This window comes from Vicugna pacos, chromosome 16, assembly GCF_048564905.1.
Source record: "Vicugna pacos chromosome 16, VicPac4, whole genome shotgun sequence".
Taxonomy (NCBI): Eukaryota; Metazoa; Chordata; class Mammalia; order Artiodactyla; family Camelidae; genus Vicugna; species Vicugna pacos.
In genome coordinates this window covers 47,555,258-47,574,573 of record NC_133002.1, presented here as the reverse complement: position 1 = coordinate 47,574,573, position 19,316 = coordinate 47,555,258, and the positions used below count along the sequence as shown (strand labels likewise).

The following is a 19,316-nucleotide window of genomic DNA, read 5'->3' as shown; positions in this document are numbered from 1 at the left end:
CAAGTAGGGGAGGGAATGGAGAGAAAAGGGCATATCCAAGAAGGAATTAGGGACGGATGGAGAGGAGAATGATTCCCCCAGGACATGAGGTCTTGGCCCAGCCAGCTGTGAGTGGGCAGCCAGGCTGGCCCCTCCCTTAATGCTTCCAATACCAGCTGCCAGGCAGAGGGGAGGCCCCAGAAGAGAGGGAAGCTGGGTAAAGGGGATGGAAGACTTCCAAGGCAGACTTGCCTAACTCTGCAGGCCCTGTAGTAGGGCTCTCAGGGAGGGGGCTGTGACCCAGGCAAGGCTCAGGGAGGGTGTTCCCTGTTCTGGCATGGCATATAGGTTGTCCTGAGCTTCTGAGGATTCAAGACAGCCCTCCCTGGACCTTCTGAAGATAGAACGAGCCTCAGATGTGACTAGGCTGGGGTGAATGGAGGGGCAGGACTATGCATGGACCATAGTCTGCAGACTAGGCCATGCACCCACTGTGTGACCCTGGATGAATCCTTTCCTCTCTCTGGACTCCATTTCTTAGTGCAAAATGTCCGAGTTTGAAACATTTGACTGCCAAGGTTCTTTCCTGTTTCGACTGCAGCGGGTGAGCGCAGGGTGGTGGGAGTAATGGAAGGTGGGGAGGTGGGGCCCTCATGGTGAGCTGGCTTCTCTGGAATCCCCAGTCTTTCCCCGGGCTACAGCTTCGCCTCTGAGATCACAAAAGCTGTGTTCCCAACCCACATAAACACACACGCACGCACACGTTTAACTTTTTAAATCTAGAGACTCAAAAGATGACAAACCCCAGGGCTGGAAGGCATCTCCAGCTGGTCCAACCCTTCTCTCCTCCCTTTTGACAGATGAGAACACTGAGGCCGCGCTGTGGGATTTCCAGAGCCCGGGATTTCCCAGCCGTCCCACTTCCATCCTCCGGCCGCTCCTGAGCCTCTTGCCCTGCACGGTCCGCGGCAGCTCCGCGGGACCGCGGGCGAGGGCTGGCTGGGACTCCCGGGAGACCCCGCCGTCGGGGCAGCCCCCACGCCCGGCGCCGCCCCGCCTCGCCGCCTGGGGCCCGGCCGCGGCAGCCGCCGTGCACTCGCCGGGGAGCCAGCCACCGAGGGCGGAGGCAGGGAGGGATCGACCGAGGCTGGGAGGGGTGTTGGCGAGAGCTCGCGCGCTGTGTATGGTCTATCAGAGGCAGCTGACCTTTGAGGAGGAAATCGCTGCTCTCTGCTCCTTCCTGTAGTAACAGCCGCCGCCGCCGCCGCCGCCGCCGCCGCCGCCCCCAGGAGCCCGGGCCGGGAGCGAGCGCCGGCCCCACAGCCGGACGGCTCGGCACGACTAGGTGAGTGGCCCGGCCGCGCATCCCCGGCGGCGTGCGCCGAGAGGGGGCACTCGACTGCTGCCCCGGCCCCTGCGCCCCGGGACCCGGAGTCCGTCGGTCGGCGGGGTACGGGGAACCGTCCCCGGGACCGAGAGGGAGTTTCGGCGCAGCGCGCAGCAGGGACAAGGGATGCGGAACGTGGATGGATGGACGGAGGGGACGAAGGGTGGGCGCCATCCTCGCCCGCATGGGCAGGGGGCGCTGTCGGACTGGACAGTGGGAGACCTTGGGGGCATAGCTGGGGGGGCGGAGAGGGGCGCAGCCCAAGGGAAGGAGCGTTTGTCTCTTCTGCCCTCCTTACTTAACAACCCCAGCCACGTGCCCGGGGTAGCCGAGCCGTCCAGTGGGAACTGTCAGTGGTTTTGTCCTAACTTTGGGCTGGAATATCCCTCTTTCTCAGAAATTGGACTCGGGGGTCGAAGCATGGTAGGGGGATTCTTGCAGACCTCCCCAGAGGGCCCATGGGCCTCCGCCATCAAGTTTCTCTTTCAGTTTCTAGCTGTTCCCCCCCTGGGGAAGCCCCGATGGGGAGAAGGGAGAGGAAGAGGGGGAGGGCACCTGACTTTCGGGAGCCCCTCCCCAAGCCTCAAGCGGGTTCCTTGCTAGAGGGAAGGGCGGCCTTCCCCTCCTCACCGTCTTTCTTCCCGCACAGGAAAGCGTGTCTGTGGGAGGGGAGGGGCCTGGCCTGACCGCGGTCCAGGGATGGGTGGGCACGGCAGGGCCAGGCGCAGACCAGCCCTCGCCTCTGCCAAGGAGGCACCTCTTCAGCTCTCTGCTCGCCCTAGGTGAACGGACATGGCGGGCTGGATCCAGGCCCAGCAGCTGCAGGGAGATGCGCTGCGCCAGATGCAGGTGTTGTACGGGCAGCACTTCCCCATCGAAGTCCGGCATTACTTAGCGCAGTGGATAGAGAGCCAGCCGTGGTAGGTGCCCCTGCCCTGCACTTTCCTCTGCGGGCCCCTGCCACCCAGGCCCCCGGGTCTTCAGGTCTCCTCTGTGGTTTGGTGTGATTCTGGTCCTGTATGTTGTGCCAGTCTGTGCGGAAGGGGTGGTGTCCCTGGGAAAGGGGAACAGGGAAATGGGAGTCTGGGAGGGGAGAGGGGATGTTTCTACACTCTGATGCCTGTGGAGCTGCCAGGAACAAGTCTTGTGGGCACGATCCTGGAAATTCCATGTCACTCTTGGTGCCTGACCTCCTTGCCCAAGGAGGTACCACAGTAGGCTTCTCTCTCCTGCGGTGCCCCAAGGGATGCCATCGACCTGGACAATCCCCAGGACCGAGCCCAGGCCACCCAGCTCCTGGAGAACCTGGTGCAGGAGCTGCAGAAGAAGGCGGAGCACCAAGTGGGGGAAGATGGGTTCTTACTGAAGATCAAGCTGGGGCACTACGCCACGCAGCTCCAGGTGGGTGAGGGCTGCGGGCCATCTGCAGGGAAGCAGTGTCAGCCTTCTCTTTCCAGCACCAAAACCCCTGGGTTTTTTCCTGGTTTGGCCACTGACTCACCGTATGACCCTGAACTTATTAGCAACTTTTCAGTGCTTCAATTTCCCCCACCCCCTCTTTCTAAATCAGACCTGTCAGATTCCCTTAGCCTATTACAAAGCAAGAAGGTTGGGTGTGTTTGTCCCCCAGAGAAGGGGGATGGGTGAACTTGCATTCTAGGCAGATCAAGCAGAAGAGATGGAGGTAGACTGAGTTAAGATTCCTTAGTCGGAGAAAGGAAAGACTAACAGATTCTAGAAATGAAGTGGGGTGGGAGAGGAGCAGAGTTGTCCTGGAGGCAAGATCTGGATAAAGGAGGCTTTAATTAAGGGTTTTGATGTAAGATGTAGCTTCTCCTTCACGTTAGGGCATGGTGAGGAGGAGTATAGGGGAGAGAGGAAGTTTTTGTGGAAGTAGGAAAGGGGTGTGGGTGGTAATCATAGTTGAGCATTTACTGGAACTCACTTGAATATTTGTTGCACTCTTCTTAAATATAAGGCCCAGAGTGCTAGGGAAATAAAAAGTCCATCCCAGAAGAGGTAGGAAACAGGAGAAACCTGGTGGGAAGAAGGAAGCAAAATAGGAAGCCAGGGCCAGGACTATAGTGGAAAGTAACTTGACCTTGACATTAGATTCCCTTGAGCATTGAGTCATCTATCTGCTCCCTCACTTGTTTGCCTCTGGGCAAGGACTTAACCTTTCTGAGCATCAGTCTTCTCATCTGTCAAATGGGGATAACAGTTTCTGCTTATGTCATAGGGTTTCTATGATGCAAACATCAAAGGAGATGGCAGGTTGGAAGTGCTTTGTCAACTGTGGCATTCTGACACACTGCAAACCAAATGTGAAGATCTGGGAGGGGAAATCGAGTCAAGGAGAGATTAGGGGTTCTGGTGACAGTTACTGAGGCTTCCCAGGGGAAGCTGAGGCAGAGGCTGGAGGAGAGGAATGGATGGGCATGACACTGCGATGGTCAAGGCTGGCCACTGGTAGCTGCTGTTGGATTCTTTCAGAACACGTATGACCGCTGCCCCATGGAGCTTGTCCGCTGCATCCGCCATATTCTGTACAATGAACAGAGACTGGTCCGAGAAGCCAACAATGTGAGTGTCCCATGGATATGGGGAGAGGAGCTGGGAAGTCCTTCCACCCATCTTTCTCTCCAGACACAACTATGTCTTATCAACACTGGCATGAGAGAGCACCAAAGAAATAAAGGACATGGGCCAGTGGGAGATGCAGTATCACATGTAGATGTAGAGTGACCCCCTGGCTTCAGTCCCTGGCTCTACTACTTACTAGCTGTGTGACTTGAGCAAGTTACTTAACCTCTCTGAGCCTCTGTTTTTTCTATTATAAATGGGGATAGTCATAATATCTACCTGATAGGGCTATTGTGAGGATTACAGCAGATACTGGGTGGACAAAGGATAGGCAAAAAGACAAATGAAACTGAAGAGAAAGCCCTAAAAACACACATACACATCTGGAAATTCAATCGTTGTCAGAGATGGCATTAAAAATCACCAGGGAAAAGATTTGTCATTCAATACATGGGGCTGTGGCCAAAATAAAAAATTCCCTCTGATGCTGTCTGTGGGGAGGAATGGAGCCAAGGTCTGTGTCAGAAAGACTAACCCAGGCAAGCTCAGGGAGGCGCAGCCCAAAGAGGCAGAGGGCTGAATTTCTGAAATCTTAAAGGCATCAGATATCTGCTTGAACATTGGTACAAATGGTCTATCATCTCCAAGAAAGCAAAGTGAGTTTCATAAAATGATATCCCATAGGTAAAGGCCACAGAATAGTGCCTGGAGCACGAGTCCTATTTATTAATTTTTTGTTGTTGTGGACACTGATTTCAGGAATTTGAGTGTTCATTCAGTAAATGTTAATTGAGGTCCTGCTGTGTTTCTGACAATGGACTAAGACAGGAGAAACAGATAAGTCCTGGTCCCTGCCTAGGGGAAATTCCGATGATGATAGATTCTCTAGGGGTCAGCTGAGTGCTAAGGGGGCATATATGGAAAAAGGACCCAACTCAGATTGGGGCAGGCTGGCAGGGGGTGTCCTGAGGAAAGAGGTGTCTGAAAAAGGGAAAGGGGGAAAGAAGGGAAGGAGGCAGGATGAGTTTTCTAGTCAAAAGTAACCGCAGTATATGAGACAGTAGGAAGGCACCGGCCATCCTACCGCATGCAAAGACTTGCAAGTAGTCAGTGCTACTGGGGAGAAGGGAGCCAACTGGGGATCCCCATCAGTAAAACCAGAGAACGGGCAGAAGCAGAAGCCAGGTCACCAAGGGTCAACTAGTACAACCCTTGACTTGGTGCAATGACAGAGCTATCTGTACAGGTACAAATGGATTCAGCTTCAATTAAAAATCATGCCTAAGATGCCAATGTTGTCCTGGTTGTGGGGAAGATCATCCTTCTCCCAGCCATCAAGCTGTTCTTGAACATCTCTGATGTTCTGGGTTTGGGAGATTTTGTGGTGCACAAGATAGACAAGGTCCCAGCCCTTAGGGAGCTCATATCCTAGAGCAGGGAAGTAGATAAGAAAGAAGGAGATGCAAAAACAAGATAATTTTGGTAAGAGCAGGGCTACATTAAATTGGTTTGTCAGAGAAGGTCACTCTGAAAAGGTGCCAGCCACAGGTAGGTTTGGTACCAGAATGTTCCAGAATGATGGAATAACAAGTGCAAAGGCCCTGAGGCAGGAACATGCTTGTGTATTCAAGGAACACAAAGTAGCTAGTGTGCTTGGGCAGCAGTGGGGCTGGCAGTTGGAGTAGGCAGAGGCTGTCAGTAAGGGCAGTGGAGGCTATGGGAAGGAGTTTGGATTTTATCCTGAGAGTGGTTAATTGGAAAGGCACAAAAGACTTGGTTGAAGGAAAAGATCAGACCGGGCCAGTTCAGTGTCTGGATCCACAAAGCCCTGGTGAAGCCTCCCCAGTAACTGCATTTGGAGTCTCCATTGGGTCTTCATTTGGGGACACCGCCTATGAGAGGTTCATGCTCTCCCTTCAGTCACAAGAAGGTCTTAAGGGAGGACACAGATGATGTGTGTTCACACAGCCTTGTCCCCCACTATGTCTCCAGCACCCGGCACAGTCATGGCATCAGGTCAGTGAACAACTGAAATGAGGGGTCATCACTGTTAGTAGGAAAACCCAGGTAACTCCTAGGATGTGTTGGGTTCTAGTCTCTCTGAGAGAATTCAGATGGACCCAGTGTGGGATACTCTGGTGGAGGACTACAGTAGAAATTCCCACAATAGTTTATGAAGATGCCACCGTCTACCAGGTCACATAGTTCTCCTTCTGTTCCGCCATCCACCTCAATTCTGGCAACTCTTTGACTCAAATTCCCCTTCCTTCTTATTCTAGATTTGGAGTAGTAGTATTGACGTTCCCTGAGGCCTGAGGTTTTCTCACATCCTCACTGCCCAGCTAACTGCTGCCCACACTCTCCCCTGATCTGTCTCTAGGGTAGTTCTTCTGCTGGGATCCTGGTTGATGCCATGTCCCAGAAACACCTTCAGATCAACCAGACATTTGAGGAGCTGCGACTGGTCACGCAGGACACAGAGAATGAGTTGAAGAAGCTCCAGCAGACTCAAGAGTACTTTATCATCCAATATCAAGAGAGCCTGAGGATCCAGGGTAAGGCGGGCGTAGGAGGGCAGTGCGTGTCTGGAGGACCAAGTGAGACCACTTGCAGCCTGCAGGGTTGGGCCTAGGTCCATGTCTAGCTCCTCAGAACCTTACCCAAGGTGTAATGGCTCCCAGTGATGGAGCCCCTGCCATGGGCCAGGCTCCAGGCTGAATCCTTTCGGTGCATTATACAATTCAGTCTTTACAACAGCCATAGGAAATAGGTGGTTATATTATTCCTGTTTTGCAGATGGTAAAACTGAGTTTCAAAGAGAACAAGTAACTTGGCTGGGCTGCTTGTAAATTGCAGAACTGGATCTTCCGTAGAGCTATGTCAGAAAATCTCTATACTTTATTAACCACTCTTCAGTGAATATATCAATGAATGAATTAATGAATGAATGAACATGGACAAAGTGTTTCCCAATCAGAGGGATGACTTTAGTCCCCTGATTGAGCCAGGCTGGGGAGAGGTGGAATTTCAGGAATGCCCCTCCTTGAGCCTCACTGATATGAGGTAAAGCTGGGAGGAGGGGCTAACAGTGGAAAATTCTCCTGTCTCCTAGTTCAATAGTTTGCCAATGGCTGCCATGAGAAGGGTGCGGGGAAAGAAAAATTAACTTAGAAGGAATTAAGCCCGGGTACACTTTTAGGAGTTCTTAAAGGAGTACCTTGAAATGGCTCATCTTCCTCCACTCCAAACTGACCACAGAGCTATACCACCCCATCCTAGTGAGAACAGGAAGTGTCAAGCTGCCTTTTCCTTTGCTCTTGTTTTTGGCTTCTTAAGGTAGACCCTTAGGTCATTGATTTAGACCTTTTTTCTTTTCTAATACATATATTCAGAGCCATCAATTTCCCTCTCAGCAGTCCTTTAGCTGTATCTCATGATTTTGGATATGCTGTATACTCATTCTTGTTCAATTTGAAATATTTTCTAGGATCTCTTCTGAGTAATTATTCTACCTGTATATTATTTAAAGGTATATTGTTTAATTTCCAAATATTCGGTTTTTTTCTAGATGTCATATCATTATTGATTTTATTTTCATTTCATTGTTGAATCCCATTGTCGTTGAAGACATATTCTGTATGATCTTTTCTTTTAAATTTATTGAGACCTCCTTTATGCCCCAGCATATGCTCTATCTTGGTGAATGTATTTTGTAGACTTGAAAAGAATGTATGTTCTGAAGTGGTTTCATTTTAAAACTAGCAATAATCAATTCACTAATGTTAACAGATATAATATATTAACATAATAAAATTTTTTAAAAATCCCAAAACTGAGAAACCAACATCTGTTTTACAAACCAAATTCAGTGAGTAGAGTGGCATTGCTTTATATTTTTACAAATCTCTTTAATGTTAGGCTTAATAGGAGATAATTGGATCTGGCTTTCAATCTGTTGTAATATCACATATCTTGCAGCATTGAGAAAACTCTGCTGTGAGGGGCGTGTATAACTCAAGTGCTTAGCATGCATGAGGTCCTGGGTTCAATCCCCAGTACCTCCTCTAAAAATAAACCTAATTACTTCCCCACCAAAATAAAAAAAATAAGTAATACAATAATAAATAAATATTAAAAAATAAGAAAACTCTGCTGTATCCTTATAAATAATTAAAAGAAAAAAAAGGCAATAAAGTCTTATGACTTTGTAAAAATAGTTTTGGCTTTGTGGACCACCTATAAAGGTCTTAGGAACACTTCAGGGATCCCTGGTTCACATTTTACGAACCACTGATAAGTCTTTATTGATTTTCTTTTTTTTTGCTTAATTATTCCATCAGATGAGAGCTATTAATGTCTCCTATTATATTGTGGAATTCTCCAATTATTTATGTAAATATTTGCTTTATATATTTTGAAGCTTTGTTATTAGATGCATATACATTTATGATTAATGACTTTCTGATTGACATATTAATTATGGAATATTTTTCTTGATCTCTGATAACACTCTGACTCGATCTACTTTATCAGATATTAATATAACTACTTTAGCTTTCTTATTCTATATTGAAGCAGCATATCTTTACTCATACTTTTAAAAATTTGAAATACAGACAGCATATAGTTGAATCCTGCTTTTGTATTTATTCTCAATCTCTGCTTTTAATTGAGATTCTTAGTCCATTAATATTTAATGTAATATTAATATAAAGTATTGAGGTCCACATTTTAATATTTATTTTGCTTTGTCCCTTTTCAGTGTTTGTTCCTCTGTTCCTCCTTTTTTATTTTAAAATTTTAAAGAGTCTATTTTAATTTAACTATTTAAGCTTTCCTCCAAACCCTGCCCTATGAGTGTTTTCTACATCCAGAGGTTAGCACATTGCCTGAGTCATAGCAGGTGTTGAGTACATTGGGGGGATGATTCTAGCACATCTTTCTCCCATCTGAATCCATCCCAGATAAACCCGAAGAATGGACAGTCCTCTTCCTAGATTAGGGAACAGGAGGTTTCAGTTGTTATTTCTACCCAAGGCCTGTGACTGGTTGACAGTACTGATGATCCTGTCCTTGGGTTTTCTGTTTCCTATTTGTTCGTTTGGGTTTGGATTCTGGCTGGGTTTGTATCCAACGTGCAATGTCAGCTCAGTCTCATTTATCAAGTGCACCCATCAGAAACGCAGACTATTGATCTGTTTGCGCAAGGGAATTCTCAGCTCCCTCCAGTGGAGCAGACAATTGCCTCACGTTTTCTGGCGTCCCTCCCAGAGCTTGTGCAAATTGCGAGGAGAGACCTCAGTGGTTCGCTTGCACAGGGAGGCCGGGCCCAGGTGTCGGGATCACCACCTCCTCCCTGCGGGTGGCAGGATTCCGAGGTGGCCGTCCAGGTTATTCTGCTGCGTTCCTTGCCTGGACAGTACTCTTCCTGCTCAGCCCCCTGCAGTCTTTATGGAACCGATTTCTCAGTTCTCTTCAGTTCTGGGCTTTCCTGGCTGTCCAGAGCTGCTTTGGTCTGTCCCAGAGTGTGCGTCCACGGGGGCAGGGCCGAGGTCAGTGTGACATGGCCCTCAGAGGCCTGCCAGGAACTTGACCAAGATGTGCTGACGCTCACGTCTTCTTGACTCAGCCCCAGGGAGAACACTGGGGTGTTCAGAAAGGCTAGTGGCCGGGGTAGGAATCCCAGCATCCAGGATAGTGTTTACCTTTGGAGGGAGGGGTGGGTCTGCAAGCAGGGGAGGGTGTGCAGGTGCTTGGACTGTGGGGATATTTGATTTCTTAAGCTGGATTATTGACACACAGGTGTTCCTGGTATCATCCTTTCTACTTCCCTGTGTCTTAAGTATTTCATAACAGATTTTTTGAAAAGAGAGTCAGCGAGGCCTCATTGCCTTATTCCTGCCATTGATGAGATTCCTAACAGCTGGTGTGGAGAGAAGCTACCTCCTCTCCTGAGAGCATTTTGCTGCTTTTGTGTCCCCAGTGGGCCTTGGACCCCTCTCCCCGCCTCTGTTTCCCCCGGTTGGTCAGCTGAGCTCACAGTGGCCCAACCTGGACAGGCATGTTAGGCACCTTCAGCACCAGGACAAGGCCCCTCCTTCCCGAGGAGAGGCTGCTGCGCCTGGGAGTCGGGGCAAAGCCAGCGGAGCGGGGCCTTCCTGACGAGGCTCTGCCGTGTGAGGTTGGGGCTGAAGCTGCTGGTCTCCGCCACCCTTCAGTCCCGTCCTGTAACCATTAAGCATAAGGACTGCCTCTCACCTGGGGCGTACCCGTGCCAGGCAGCTTCTGGAGTGTTTTCTGTGTCATCCCTTGTTTAACCTCACAGCGGGCACGGAGGCAGACGCTGGGATTCTCCCGTGTCACCCACGGGGAAACTGAGGCATAGGAGAGGGAGGGGCTTTGCCCGAGTTCTCCCCCCTGGTGAACGGCGAGGGCGCACTTGGGACCAGGCAGCGTGGCTCCAAGCTGGACCCTGGGTGGGGTGGGACGGCTGTGGGGAAAGGGATGCCATGGGCAGGATCCTCCCCAGCTGTACCCCAGGCCTGCGTCCCCCCATTTCCTGGAGAGGAGCTCAGAGTTGGGGGGCCACGCAACGGTGCCCACTCACCTCTGGGCACCCTTGGCTGTAGAACCCGACTCGCCGTTGGTCAGATGTGTCCCTGGAGGATCTTGCCCGGCTTCCTGCTGGACTGTGGGAGATCATGGTTGTGGTGTCTGTCCCTCCTCTAGCTCAGTTTGCCCAGCTGGCCCAGCTGAACCCGCAGGAGCGTCTGAGCCGGGAGACGGCCCTCCAGCAGAAGCAGGTGACCCTGGAGGCCTGGCTGCAGCGCGAGGCCCAGACGCTGCAGCAGTACCGCGTGGTGAGTGGCTCTGTGTCCCTCTCCTCCCAGGTGGAAAGGTGACATCCCAAGCTGTCCTGGTGACCCCAGAGAGGGAGAGAGCCAGGAGGAGAACAGGAGGCCAGATCCTCTCCTGAAGACGCCTGCGAGGCAGAGCCGTGGGGGAGAGGGGAAGGGCCCCACCTGCTGAGGGGGCCTGCGGGGTTGTTCTCTGGGAGCCCAGGAGGGCCTGCTGTCCCCACCGCCCTGCAGGAGCTGGCCGAGAAGCACCAGAAGACCCTGCAGCTGCTGCGGAAGCAGCAGACCATCATTCTGGATGACGAACTGATCCAGTGGAAGCGGCGGCAGCAGCTGGCCGGGAACGGAGGGCCCCCCGAGGGCAGCCTGGACGTGCTACAGTCCTGGTAATGGGTGTGGGGGAGGCGGGCAGGGCCCAGAGCGGTGCCGCAGCTGCTATTCTGCTTCCCGCCTTTACACGTGCAGCCGGCTCCTTCTGTCCAGGCGCAGGTCTTACTTCACTGGTGCTTCTGGGTCTTGATAAGGACTTCGGTGCCCTGATCCTGGGCTACCTCCCCATGAGGGGAGTCACTGGACCAGGGAGTGGGGCAGGGCCTGATGTGCAGTGTGGCACTCAGGCTGATTGGACCCAAGTCAGGGTCATTCCTCCTATGTGTTTCTGGAAGGCGGGGCAGCTCTGCTCTGCCCAGTGGACAGGAGAGGTGGCTAAGGCGCCAAGGCTTCCTGGGGGTGGAGCTGGGTCTGGGCCTCCTCGCCAGCCTGGGAACCTTCCAGCCTCTGGCCTGGGGGATGTGGGAGTGAAGCCACTGTCCTTCCCGGTGGCCTCGGGGCACCCGTGCAGGTGTGAGAAGTTGGCAGAGATCATCTGGCAGAACCGGCAGCAGATCCGCAGAGCTGAGCACCTGTGCCAGCAGCTGCCCATCCCCGGCCCAGTGGAGGAGATGCTGGCTGAGGTCAACGGCACCATCACAGACATCATCTCAGCCCTGGTGACCAGGTGATGGCTGCCTCTTGGCCACGCCCAGCACCCCAGTTGGCCTGGGTGGGGCAGCAGGGTCTTTGTGGACAGGGAGCTCCCACTTGAATCCTGTCTCTCTGTCTCGCACTCTCATCCCATCCCCCTCCATCCCCTGTTGCTATGGCCTCTGGATGTTGACCTTGCCTGGTGTCTCTCGTGGACACTGCATGGGCTGCCCTTGTCCCCTATAGCCCGTTTCAGCTGCTGAGTTCATTTTGCTCCTCCCCTCCCACCACCTTCCCTGACTCGCAGTGGCCTCCCAGGGATTAGGGGCTGTGCCACGTGCCCTTCCTTTTCCTGCTGAGCCCCCTGCGAGGCAGCCTCCCTGTGGGGAGGGAGGGACCAGAGCTCTGTCCCCTGAAGCTGCACCCGGTCATTTGTGTGCCCGCAGCACGTTCATCATCGAGAAGCAGCCCCCTCAGGTCCTGAAGACCCAGACCAAGTTTGCAGCCACCGTGCGCCTGCTGGTGGGCGGGAAGCTGAACGTGCACATGAACCCGCCCCAGGTGAAGGCCACCATCATCAGTGAGCAGCAGGCCAAGTCTCTGCTCAAGAACGAGAACACCCGCAAGTACGTCGCCCTCCCTCCGCCTGCTTATCCCCAAGCTCAGCCTCTGCTCTACGGCAGGAGTCCTGGGTGATGGGGACAGCAGAGCCGCCCTCTCTGCAGCCCTTTGCCCTGCATTGCCACGTGGTCCGGTGTCTCTCCAGGACACTCTGTGCTGGTGTTCACCTCCTGCTAGAGCCTCCCCTGTCCCTGCCATGCCTGGGACATAGTAGGTCAACAGGGATTTCACTGCTGGGGTGTCCGAGGACCTGTGCTGAGCACTGGGACACAGCTGTAAGCCACACAGAACTTGGCTCTGTCCTCGTCCAGCCTCTAAACTAGCAGAGCAAGCAGCAGACACGAGAAATGACTAATGACTAGCAGGGGACAAGGGAGAGGTATAGGGCACGTGGAAGTGGGTCATGGAGCGGGTGGAGCAGAATGACAATTAGTCCCAAGGCTGCAGGATGACTAGGAGGATCGAGGGAAAGGGCACGGAGAGGGAAGACTTTCAGGCAGAGAGACGTGGGCCTGTCCTGAGGAAGGAGCAAAGAGAAGGCATATGTGGCTAGAGAACCCAGGGGTCCAGGGATCTGGCAGTCCAGCCACAAATTGAATGAAGGAAGAGTGAGTGAATGGGAGGCGGGGTCATGTGCATTGAGGCCCACCGTGTGCTCTGGGGATAGGATGACAAATATAACAGAGGTCCTCACTCTCTTGGAGCTTATGTTTGGGCTGAGGAGGGAGACAGTCATATATCCTTAAAAATCAGGCAGTATCAAAAGGTTATAGACTCTAGACAGAAAATTGAAACAGAGCAATATCACAGCGTCTGAGTAGTGGTCAAGGAGGGCCTTTCTCAGGAGATATTTGAGTCAAGACCCGAAGGAGGTCAAGAGTGTTCGAGACCATAGGAAGGGCAAGGACAGAAGTCCCGAGGCAGCACAAAGACTGCGTGTTCACAAACAGACAAGGCAGTAGGCTGGCTTGTCCTGAGTGAGGGGAGAGGAGCTCAGTGAGGCCAGGGAGGGGGGCAGGGTCATGACGTTTATCTCAAGTGGCACTAGAAGCTGCCAAAGGTCCTCACATCAGTCTCCATACCCAAGGAATTTTGATAGAGACCAGGCCCCACTCTTGGAGACCTCACTTGGGTGCTCCCAGGCTGATGAAAAAGTGAGCCCAGCGACACGTGGAGGAGAAACGGTCTCAGGGGAGGGGCGGGGGCTGCTGGCTGGGCTTGGTGGAGAAGCCCCGGCCTGAGGTGCGGACAGGACCGCGCTCCTGGCCCCGGCCCCGGCCCCGGCCCCTGCCCCTGCCCAGTGGAGATGACTTCCTCTCCCCTTCGCAGTGAGTGCAGTGGAGAGATCTTGAACAACTGCTGTGTGATGGAGTACCACCAGGCCACAGGCACCCTCACCGCCCACTTCAGGAACATGGTGAGAACCGGGCCGGGCCGTGGAGGGGGGCTCTGCTGGAAACTGAGTCCCCATAACCAGCTGCGTTCTCCTCATCCCGCTCTGACCTCCTGCCCTGCAGTCGCTAAAGAGGATCAAGCGCGCTGACCGACGAGGCGCAGAGTCTGTGACAGAGGAGAAGTTCACGGTCCTGTTTGAGTCTCAGTTCAGCGTCGGCAGCAATGAGCTTGTGTTCCAGGTGAAGGTGAGGCCCTGCTGCTCCCCCATCCCCCACAGGCCTCTGGCAGGCTTGAGAAAGCCAGAGACTTGAATCCTCACCCAGGCACAGTCCAGGTACCCTGAGATGCTCTCAGAAAACCTAATTTCACTCTGCTGGTGCCTGTGTGCTGGGTTATAGTCTGGCACCAGCCCACAAAATACAGGCAATGGGCCAAGAAGAACTCTGCTGTGTGTTTTTTGTTTGCTTTTGCTTTGGTTATGCTGGGGGGGGGCTTGAGGAATGAGGTTTGGGAGTCTTCCCCAAGTGGAGGGCAAGAGGGTGGTCATACTTACCCCTTGTTTCTTGGGCTCCCATAGACCCTGTCCCTTCCTGTGGTTGTCATCGTTCACGGCAGCCAGGACCACAATGCTACCGCCACAGTGCTGTGGGACAATGCCTTTGCTGAGCCAGTGAGTCCCCGCAGGACACCCCCCCCAGCCCCTCCAGGCCCTCAGAATCTCCCAGGTTCAACCCCTGGGCCCCTGCTGAGTGGTATTCCCCCACCCCAGGACCCGACCACAGGTCAGGGGGCAGCTGGTGTGAGCGCCCTGCCCTCCACATGTCCTCGACTCTGTCTGGGCTCCAGGTCACGGGACTGGGGTCTCCTTGGTTCCTCTAGGCTCTGGTCTGGGTCTGCATCCCTGCACGCCCACCTCCTCTGCCCCTGTCCCCCAGCCTCTCTTTCTCTCTTGTTTGTGTTTTCTTTCTCAGTCCCCTCTGAGACTAAGTGTGTGTGTGTGTGTGTGTAAATATCTCCTACTCCCTCACTCTGCCTTTTTTCCTTTTCTTCTCTCCCCCTCCAGGGCAGGGTGCCGTTCGCGGTGCCCGACAAAGTCCTGTGGCCGCAGCTGTGCGAGGCGCTCAACATGAAATTCAAGGCCGAAGTGCAGAGCAACCGGGGCCTGACCAAGGAGAACCTCGTGTTCCTGGCGCAGAAGCTGTTCAACAACAGCAGCAGCCACCTCGAGGACTACAACGGCATGTCCGTGTCCTGGTCCCAGTTCAACAGGGTGAGGGACGGGCGTGCGCCTGCTGCCTGCCGGAGACCACTCGTGCCCTGCCTCCTCCCCCACCTCACAAAGAGTTACTGCCCGTGGTCAGCTGCCCACCTCCACCCTCAGGCCCCCTCTCCTACAACCAGGAGAGACAGGGTTGCTACCCCAAGGAATCTCGGCAGCCATGAGAGCTAAAGCAAGGCAATGGAAGGAGCCAGAGCTGGGTGTCAGCATCCTGGGATTCCCATCCTAGATGTGTTAACTGATTTGCCCAGCCCCGTCCCTCCTCTGTGCTGCAGTTTCCCCATCTGTGAAATGAAGGGGTGGGGTAGGAATGACTTTGGAGGTCTCGTCCAGCTTGGACAATTCTTTGCACTTCTGACCCTCACTCCATGGGATTGCCCTGGACCCCTGGGTTTGAGAGGCAGGAGGCCTTTTTACTCTCTGGTTCTCTAGGATACGAGTCAGGGTGGCTGTATCAGTTTGTGGACTGCTGGAGTCTAGGGCTGGCAGGATGAGGAACTGGGAGAAGGTCTGGGTGAGGACCAGTGGGCACTGTTTTCTGGACCACCTGTGACTTGGGGTTTCCCGGGGGCTCTCAGGAGAACTTGCCCGGCTGGAACTACACCTTCTGGCAGTGGTTCGATGGGGTCATGGAGGTGCTGAAGAAACATCACAAGCCCCATTGGAATGATGGGTGAGGCATGGGGGCCCAGGAGTTGGGAGGTCATGGGCTCAGGGGACAGTGGCTGCTGGCTCAGCAGTGACACCGTATGCTCCATGCACCCAGAGCCATCCTAGGTTTTGTGAATAAGCAACAGGCCCACGATCTGCTCATCAACAAGCCCGATGGAACCTTCTTGTTGCGCTTTAGTGACTCAGAAATCGGGGGCATCACCATTGCCTGGAAGTTTGACTCTCGTGAGTGCCCTGTGTTGCCCACACTCCACGACCTTGTCTCCCATTTCTGTGTTCCCCATTCTCCATCAGGCCTGCATCCTTCAAAGATGCCCAATGGGGAAGATGGGAATTGAACTTGGAGGATGGGAGGAGTATTGCTCAGAAACACATTCCCTTTCTAGGGTTTTCCATTTGGGAGAACCTAAAATCACTGGCCCCCTTGACTCCAGAACTTCCAAGCGAGTCTTTGAGCAGTGTCTACTCTCCTTTGTCTGTCCTGACGCAGCCTTGTTGGTGTCTGCTTGCCCGTAGTCACCTCCTTGCCCTATGCAGAAGAGCACAGGGTGGGGGTTGCATGCAGGCTAGTAAAAGCCGGGATGTCTCTGCAAACCTGCCCCCAGCCCTGATCCTCCTCCTGAGGGTGGTGGGTTGTGGGAACGAGCTTGGCCTCTTCACAGCGGACCGCAACCTGTGGAATCTGAAGCCATTCACCACACGGGATTTCTCCATCCGATCTCTGGCCGACCGGCTGGGAGACCTGGACTATCTCATCTACGTGTTTCCTGACCGGCCCAAGGATGAGGTCTTCTCCAAGTACTACACTCCTGTGCTCGGTGCGTCCGGCCCTGATGCTCTTGGGGCTAGTCAATGTGGCCGCCCCAAGAAGAGCCCAAGGGCATTTCCCCTGTGGGTGTGGATCCATGGGACGGTGCAGAGCATGCACAGAGGGTTTCAGGGCTCACAAGTGAAGACAGGGAAAGCGATACCTCTTCCCAGCTTTATTCCCTGCAAAGCAAAATGCCAAGTGGACTCTCACTTCTGTGCCCTTGGTGAAAGAGGCTACGGGCTGCAGGGAGGAGCCGGGATAATGCAAACCCACAGATAATGCACTACTCCCCTCTTAATCAGCTGCCCTCACCACTCTCCACCCTCAGACCTGCCCCCAAGTTGAGTGGAGGAAGCAAAATGGATAGGTTTTTTCTCTTCAACCTGTCCCTGGTCCATTGGTTGGGTCTGCTCGTTGGTGTTGATTCTGTTTCCTGGGTAGGGGGTGGGGGCAGGGAGAGAGAAAGCTAATGGCTAGAAAAGGAAGCCGGAGAAGGAATGAGCCAGGGGTCTAGGGGGGCCCTCAGGCTGATGTTAATTGGGAGTCTGTGGGAAATCTCATCCTTGCTAAGGCCCCAGGGCAATGTAGGGAGGCAGCAGACTGCATGGGTGTGTTTCCACCCACTGAGGAGCTCCCAGAGACTGGTTCTCATCACCATCCCCTCTCCCGCTGCAGCCAAAGCAGTGGACGGATACGTGAAGCCACAGATCAAGCAAGTGGTCCCTGAGTAAGTGTCCCGGGTCCGGCTCTGGTCTTGGGGCTGCCTCTTTTCTCCCCCTATCCCCTCCCCACCTCCTCACCTCTCACCGTCCCCCCTCCCATTGAGGGGCCCAGTGTTCCCTCCCCCTCACACCTGGCCCAGCCCTGGGGAGGGAACTGGGCCTGCTCATGAGGGGGCCAGTACCCAGGGGAGGGAACTGGGCCTGCTCACGAGGGAGCCAGTACCCAGGGCTCCGCTCCTGCAGCCAGAGCCCCAGGCTCAGCGGGCCTTTGTCCTTCTACACCTGAAGAAGACATGAAGATGCCCCCTGAGCCCCTCTCCACATCAGTTAATGCTCCTCTCTGCTCCCTCCCACAGGTTTGTGAGCGCCTCTGCAGACTCTGCTGGGGGCAGCGCCACCTACATGGACCAGGCCCCCTCTCCAGCTGTGTGCCCCCAGGCTCACTATAACATGTACCCACAGAAGTAGGTTGTGTTCTCCTGGGGCTTGGAGGGGAGGAACTGGGCACTTGGCCTCAGGCTGGGCCCCTGGAGGGCTGGTGGGCAAAGGCATCCAGAGTTCCCCTAGGTCTGAGACCACCCAGCCCAGGCCAGGCACTGGCACTGGCCCAGGTGAAGGGTGGGTGAGATCAGCGGATAAAAAGCATAGAGCATTTTGAAACTACACATAGCAGCGTCCTTGCTCTGGTACTGACAAGCTGTGTGACCTAGGGAAAATTATTGAGCCTCTCTGATACACAGTTGCTTCATCTGTAAAATGGAGGCAGGAATACCTACCACATGGGATGGGGTCAGGACTAAGTGAGAGAGCACAGGTAGAGGATTTAGCACAGATGAAGCTGTTGTAAGGGCTTGATACAGGGTAGCTGTGGATGGAGTGATTATTCTTAGGAGTTGTGTGGGAACGGGGTATCAAATGCTCTTCTCTGGAGTTCCCAGAGCAGAGAGTTACTTCTCTTTTGAGTTGTGGGTGGCCTGCTGCAGAGAGCTGACCGCAGGCTTGGGAGTCACAAACCAGAATTCCAATCCTGACTCCACCTGCCAACCAGGTGGCCCTGAACAAGTTTCCTAACATACTGGAGCCTCAGTTTCCTTCTCTACAAAGTGGAATAAAGGCTTGCCTCACAGGTGGCTGTGAGGATTGGCGTAAGCTGGTTGAGAGGCCCAGGGCTTCACAGGTTCTCAGTGAATGGTGCCTGGGATTTCATGGATTAGTGTCGAAGGTGGGCAGAGCTCACTCCCCCAACCACCTCGTTTTACAGATGAGGACAGGGACGGGGAAGGGAATTCCCTGAGACCATTCAATGAGGTCGTGAGTGATGAAACTAGAACTGGGGTGTCTCCCAACAAGCCAATGAGTGATTCAACTTGGGGTGTGGGAATCTAGCCAGTGCTGCTCCTGTTCCCAGGAGACCCTAGTCCCCCAGCTGTCCCCCAGGAGCTTTGCGCTGTGAGGCATGCCAGTGGCCTCTTACACCCCTCTCTCTCCACCAGCCCTGACCCCGTCCTTGACCAAGATGGAGAGTTCGACCTGGATGAGACCATGGATGTAGCCCGGCACGTGGAGGAACTCTTACGCCGCCCGATGGACAGCCTGGACCACCGGCTCTCCCCGCCTACTGGTCTCTTCACCTCTGGCAGAGGCTCGCTCTCGTGAATGTTTGAACCCCACACTTCTCTTCGGAAACAATACTCAATATGAAGGGTTCATATTCAGTGTGATTTTATTTTTCTATTGCTGTGCCTGTTGATGGCTTTGCAGGCAGCACACGGCCCTGTGCACGTGTGCGTGCATGTATATGTGTATGAGGTGGGCCCGCCTCGCCTTCGCAGTCCCAGGCACGTGGCTGCAGCAGCCGCTGCCTCTTTCTTCAGAGAGAGGTGTTCCAAGAGCCCACTGGGTCTGTCCTTTGCAGGTACTCAATGCAGGCAAACCAACTCCTGCCAGAGCCTTTGTCTGCCCAGCAGCTGTTTGGAAGAAATTGTTCAAGAAGGGAAAAGAGACAGATAATGAATGTCTCTAAGCTCCACTGTGACTCCTGAGTTAG

At 53.7% G+C, this 19,316-nt stretch overlaps 1 protein-coding gene across 2 annotated transcripts; it reads left to right on the top strand.

The window, feature by feature from the left end:
- Nucleotides 1-915: 915 nt before the first annotated feature.
- Nucleotides 916-18,971, top strand: LOC102537862 (signal transducer and activator of transcription 5A). 2 transcript variants are annotated; one of them, XM_072939311.1, is made up of 19 exons: nucleotides 916-1,324; nucleotides 2,149-2,286; nucleotides 2,611-2,767; nucleotides 3,860-3,949; nucleotides 6,330-6,504; nucleotides 10,679-10,809; nucleotides 11,041-11,192; nucleotides 11,648-11,803; nucleotides 12,216-12,395; nucleotides 13,720-13,807; nucleotides 13,908-14,030; nucleotides 14,363-14,455; nucleotides 14,849-15,055; nucleotides 15,643-15,737; nucleotides 15,831-15,961; nucleotides 16,399-16,554; nucleotides 17,223-17,274; nucleotides 17,626-17,733; nucleotides 18,763-18,971. In XM_072939311.1, exons 2-19 carry the CDS (start codon nucleotides 2,159-2,161, stop codon nucleotides 18,923-18,925), a joined length of 2,385 nt encoding a protein of 794 aa, XP_072795412.1. In that variant the 5' UTR covers nucleotides 916-1,324; nucleotides 2,149-2,158; the 3' UTR covers nucleotides 18,926-18,971. The 2 variants fall into 2 exon arrangements, with proteins under 2 accessions (XP_072795412.1, XP_072795413.1); XM_072939312.1 differs by having other exon boundaries at nucleotides 1,314-1,429.
- The last annotated feature ends 345 nt before the right edge of the window (nucleotides 18,972-19,316 follow it).

Excerpts from the sequence above, each read along its gene's own strand:
- LOC102537862 (XM_072939311.1), top strand. The coding sequence starts at position 2,159 with ATGGCGGGCTGGATCCAGGCCCAGCAGCTGCAGGGAGATGCGCTGCGC. Across the intron at positions 14,031-14,362 it reads AGCTTGTGTTCCAGGTGAAG|ACCCTGTCCCTTCCTGTGGT; the intron begins GTGAGGCCCTGC and ends GGGCTCCCATAG. Across the intron at positions 15,738-15,830 it reads AAGCCCCATTGGAATGATGG|AGCCATCCTAGGTTTTGTGA; the intron begins GTGAGGCATGGG and ends CCATGCACCCAG.